The following is a 5,127-nucleotide window of genomic DNA, read 5'->3' as shown; positions in this document are numbered from 1 at the left end:
CAGCAACAAAAATAAATAAGTGGGATCTAATCAAATTAAAAAGCTTCTGCACTGCTAAGGAAACTATCATTAGAGTGAATAGACAGCCTATAGTTTTCCAAGAGTTTTTATATATCAAGTATAGGTAAAGCAAGGTAATTTTATAATACTTTAAGAAAACATAATTTGGAGATTAAATAGACATGCCATATACTATTAATATGAGGTAAAACAACATAAAAATTATTTTATAATTACCTTCAGTTTTCCAAATATATCTATACAGCTGCTCACCAATACAAACTAGAATAATCTAAAGTTGGCCATAGTATCTTTTCTTTTAGTTTATTTAAACATAGTTTTCATAGAAACTATTTTATGAAAAATCAAATTTAAATTTATGAAAATATGAACTCTAAATCACACGAAATCTGAATTTGGAGGGTAAATCTGAGACTGCTATTGGCAGGTGATTACATTAAACTAGTGTGATTGTGCATATATTTGAGAATAGCGAATATGAGGAAGAAAAGCAGGGAAGTGATGATGATGATGATGATGATGATAACGGCAGTAAATATTACTGACTGCTTATCATGTGTCACACATTGGTCAAAATCAACCAGGGTTTTTCAGCCTTGGCAACACTGACATTGTGGGCCAGATAATTCCGTTGTGGGGGGCTGTCCTGTGCATTTTAACATGTTGTTAAACATCCCTGGCCTCTGCCCATTAGATGCCAGTAGCATCCCCCCAGGTATGACAAGCAATGTCTCCAGACAAAACTAAATGTACCTCTAAAACAAATAAACAAACAAACAAAAAAACCCTAAATGTCCCCAGAGGAAGAAGGAGGGTGCAAAATCACCCCTGGCTGAAAACCACTAAACTAAATATTTTATATGCATTATCTCATTAAATCCTCACACTTATCTTGGGAATCAGACACTATTATTTTTTCTCCACTTTTCAGATATTGAAGTATAGAGAGGATTACTGAATTGCTGAAGGTCACATGGCTGGTTAAGTGCTGTTTGACTATACAAATTCCAGTATATCTGGCTCCAGAGTCTGCATTTAATCATCATAATATATTGGAATATGAGTAGAAATACATATGTTAGAGAGTGGAGAGAATTTCCTGTTTCTCCAAATTATTTAAAAGATGGGAAACTAGGTGAAAATCTTTGCAATCTATGAAGTACCATGCAAGTGTAAAGGACTATTATTTATATTTAATAATATTTAATATCAGTAGAACCAATAACAAACAGTATTTTACTTAGTAGTGTTTCTAATTCACAGAAGAAACTTTTTTTGCCTCCATGGGTAACTTACGGTCCACTGGAAGTTGTTTGTGTCTCTGGCTATCTCGCACAATACTGCCACCACTGTCACTGGAGCTGCTGTTCTGACGGATTACATTTGCCGGGACCTTTGACACAGGAACAGGTGCTGGAGCAGAAGGTGGAAGGGGGACAGGAACAGGAGCTGGTGTTGGAGGAGGTGATGGAGCCGAGGGCGTATCGGCTGCTCTTGGACCATACTCCATCCTTTGTTTCTATGAAAAGACAAATAATTAACTTGAAAATTTTAAAAATATAAATCTAGGCTAGGAAAACAAATTATACTTTGATAGGATATTGTTGGCTATTTATTTGTAAACCAATAACAAATTCATCTCTAATCCTGTGTTATTAGATATAGGTATAATGATCATTAAAAATTATCTTTTAAACATTTTACATATTTGTTCAAAGTCAAAATGTAAGTTAAAAAGTCACAAGGATAAGCCAATAGCAAACAGTAGTACTATAGTAATAAATGTCAAGAAAACTGAATTTGGACTTGGAATCACACAAGACCAGGGTAGATTAAAAGATTTCTGATTATTTTATAATTTGTACTAATAATAATTTCTAATTTCACTGGAAATCTATAAATGTCAATAGCATAGGCATCACTTACTCCTTATTTTCTGTAAGTATACTATATATTCAAAGATTTTTAATTCTGTTCTTTCCAGCAAATAATTTTAAAATGTTGATATTAATTTTTTCAAGGCATAATCCTTTCTGCCATCATCTTCATGTAAATTTATTAAAATTAGAAATTTTGCCTGTTAAAATGGGAATGTTGTGGGATAGATGGTTGTGAGGGTAGTGGTATGGTCTTTAATTGGCAGCAACTCACAAGCATATACTAGAAAAAAGGTATGTGGAAATCTGTATTGAAAAAGGTACATGTAATAAAATGCTTTTCAATATTTTTTAAATCATGATGGTTATGCCATTATAAAACAGCATTTGTATATATTTCATATTTAAATACACATAATAGTTAAGACTTATAAATCTAAACAAGATAATTTTAATAGATAAACTGCATTGTAAGAGGCTCCAAATTCTCAAAAGGCATATTTTCTTTGTAGAATTGAAGATGCACAGCCATGACTTGTAATTGAGGTAAAGTTTAGATAATGCACTAACACAATTTTAATTATTCTAAAATTTAGGATTAGTACGTAAAATGCAAAAAACCTTTTGGTAATCTGGTCCTTTGATTAGAATAGTATTTACTTTTAGGTTCTAAATTGGCCCAAATATAAGGTGGCATTGATTTTAAGAGTCCTCCCCAATTTCCACAGAGATCTAAAACAAAAATGCACACCACACACACACATCATTTTTAATTAAATCATTACTCAAAAAACAACATATCAATCTTCACCACAGTCGCCTTCATGGCAAATAATTAACATCTGTGGAAACCTGAGTGGGAAGGAGTCCTCATTCTTTTCTGCTGCCTCTTTAAAAGCTGCCACTCACCAACCGGTGTGGTGGAGAAAGTGGGAAGGGTATTATGCAAGGACGGAGTTAGAACTGAAAGAGGTGTTTATAATGCTGGTAGATATTTGGTGGAGAAAGAGGGCAAGAAGGAGAGAGGCAGGGAAGGAGGAAGGGAAGGAATAGAGGCATAAGATTCTCCGAGCAAGCCATGGAGTTAGATGGAATAGAAAGAGATTGCTAATCCCCACATTCAAGGTCTAGAAACTGAATACTAATGTATTCAGTCATATATTAGAGTGTATCATTATTATAATTATACTCCACAAAATAATCTTCCTATATTTGGGCCAATAAAATATTTAAAGCAATCAAAATACAGCAAACATCACCAAAGTGTAATACTCAGCACACACCAAAGTCATTTGATTAATGTACAATGTTCCGTCGACAAGACTGTCCTTTGCATGTAATTTCATGAGGAGCTATGAATTCTCACATTAGTATTTCAAAAGTGTCAGAGTTTAAATCATTGCTTTTAACACTTAAACAAAAAAATGCCATGAGCTCTGCATTTCATGATATGATTCATATTTTCTGCTTTCATAAAAACAAGAGCAAGTGTTTTGCTATCCATCAAATAATACTGCGAAAAACTGAATACACTGTGTGTTATTGTCACAATCAAGCCTGAAGACAAGCTCACCAAATGTTCTGTGCCTCATTTCATTCATCTGTCATTACTACATAATGCAACTTTATCAGTATGACCTAACATAATAGGCTTAAAAATATGTATATTTGATTAAAGTCAAGAAAACCCATATGAAGATTTTTTATGATTTATGCCACAAATTATATTTACTTGCACATTTTCCTCTTTTCTTAGTCCTCTCCTCCTGCTTCATGTTTCCAACCTCTGATGTGAAAAAGAGGAAAAAAGACTTTCCTTGAATCATTACAACCTGTTCTGAATGGCAACCAAGACAGCTTTTCCATGGAAACTGGTTTGTAATTCTTGGTGTGAAAGAAACAGAATCAGCATTGACTCCTGAAGTCGCTTTTCTGTGTCCCTCCCTAGCCGCTCCACTCCTCTTTACCTGCCACCCAGCTATGCTCTTCCCTTTATTATTTCTGTCTCTTGGTTATTACTGGTTGAAGCTATAGAATTGATGATTCCAGTGTACGTTCAACTTATGGAAAGTCTTGGAAGACAGAATCGCACTCTGACTTTTTGCTCCTAAACCAACGGAACTGAAGCTCCAAATCCAAAAATGAAATTTTGACCAATTCTTCTCAGTTTTCCCAGGACTTTACCAGTAATTAGCAACGAAAAGTCCCACATCCCCGTAAAACCCTCAGTTGGGGGCAAACTGGGATGGTTGGTGAACCCGGTGTGGACCTACTCTTGTACTGTAATTGTCACTTCCTAACTCTTGCCTGTGATTCCACACATATAAAGTTCTATTTAAAACAAAATCTCTCTTTTTATCTTTCTCTGAAAGACAAAATTACTAGACCTCATAGGAAATTTACTTTCCTATTGATAATTAAGTTGGAATGAGTCACTTTTCTTTAGCAACCAAAGCTGAGTAGAAATTCTCAAGGATTAAAGAATGTTATTGAGAGATAAGCTCCTGATTCATGCAAAATACTGCTTCAGAGGGGAAATTATGCAAGTAAGCCCGACAAAGCCATTAAAATTGAACTGTTCTTAAAAATTTAACCTACTCTGAATTACACATTTTTCTTCTAAATTTAGTCTCTTTGGAACTCTGCAGTGAAAACTAAGCACAGCTGGAACATTTGGAGAGTGTTAAGTCCAGAGACTGAATTAAAAAAATTATATTAGAAAAGAAGTGTCATGAGGGAAAGAATGTGGGTTACCTCTGACAGCTCGCCAAGTAATTGCTATTAGGAAAATGGAGCAAATCACATCAGATGAGAAAATTAAGACAAAAGATGGAATTAAAATAATATCAATTATAATTCACAATAAATATCAGGAAATGTAAGCAAATTGGCTTTTGATAGTAAAATTACGTGCCCACAAATCAACCAGTGAAGGAGTTTGTAAATATACAATTAATTTCCATCATTTTTATCTAGCCATGTAAAACTAATATAGATTAAAATACAGTATAAATGGTATAGAGTATTTGAAAAGTAACTTTGTGTATTAAAGTATTATGTTTATTAAGATATAGCTTCATTTTATTCTTATATCTTATACAGAATACAATTAGAGTACATTAAATGTAAGATTAATTCTTATTTAATAGCTGATTTTGCAAAAGGAAATACTGCATGCATCATGGTGTGATTTTAGTGAGCTTTAAACTTGTAAGCAGTCTAAACAGAA

General features: G+C 33.5%; 1 protein-coding gene across 1 annotated transcript in view; it reads right to left on the bottom strand.

The window, feature by feature from the left end:
* Positions 1-5,127, bottom strand: part of EPS8 (epidermal growth factor receptor pathway substrate 8) — a gene marked incomplete at its 5' end in the record, with an annotated part of 71,351 nt that overhangs the window by 29,174 nt on the left and 37,050 nt on the right. Inside the window, one exon of the mRNA XM_012662777.1 lies at positions 1,318-1,540. Coding sequence (XP_012518231.1) covers positions 1,318-1,540 — 223 coding nt within the window. The remainder of the gene's footprint in view (positions 1-1,317; positions 1,541-5,127) is intronic.

This window comes from Propithecus coquereli, unplaced genomic scaffold, assembly GCF_000956105.1.
Source record: "Propithecus coquereli isolate 6110/MARCELLA unplaced genomic scaffold, Pcoq_1.0 Scaffold78, whole genome shotgun sequence".
NCBI lineage: Eukaryota > Metazoa > Chordata > Mammalia > Primates > Indriidae > Propithecus > Propithecus coquereli.
Note: the sequence above shows the minus strand (reverse complement) of the source record. Positions and strands in the feature narration are given on the sequence as shown.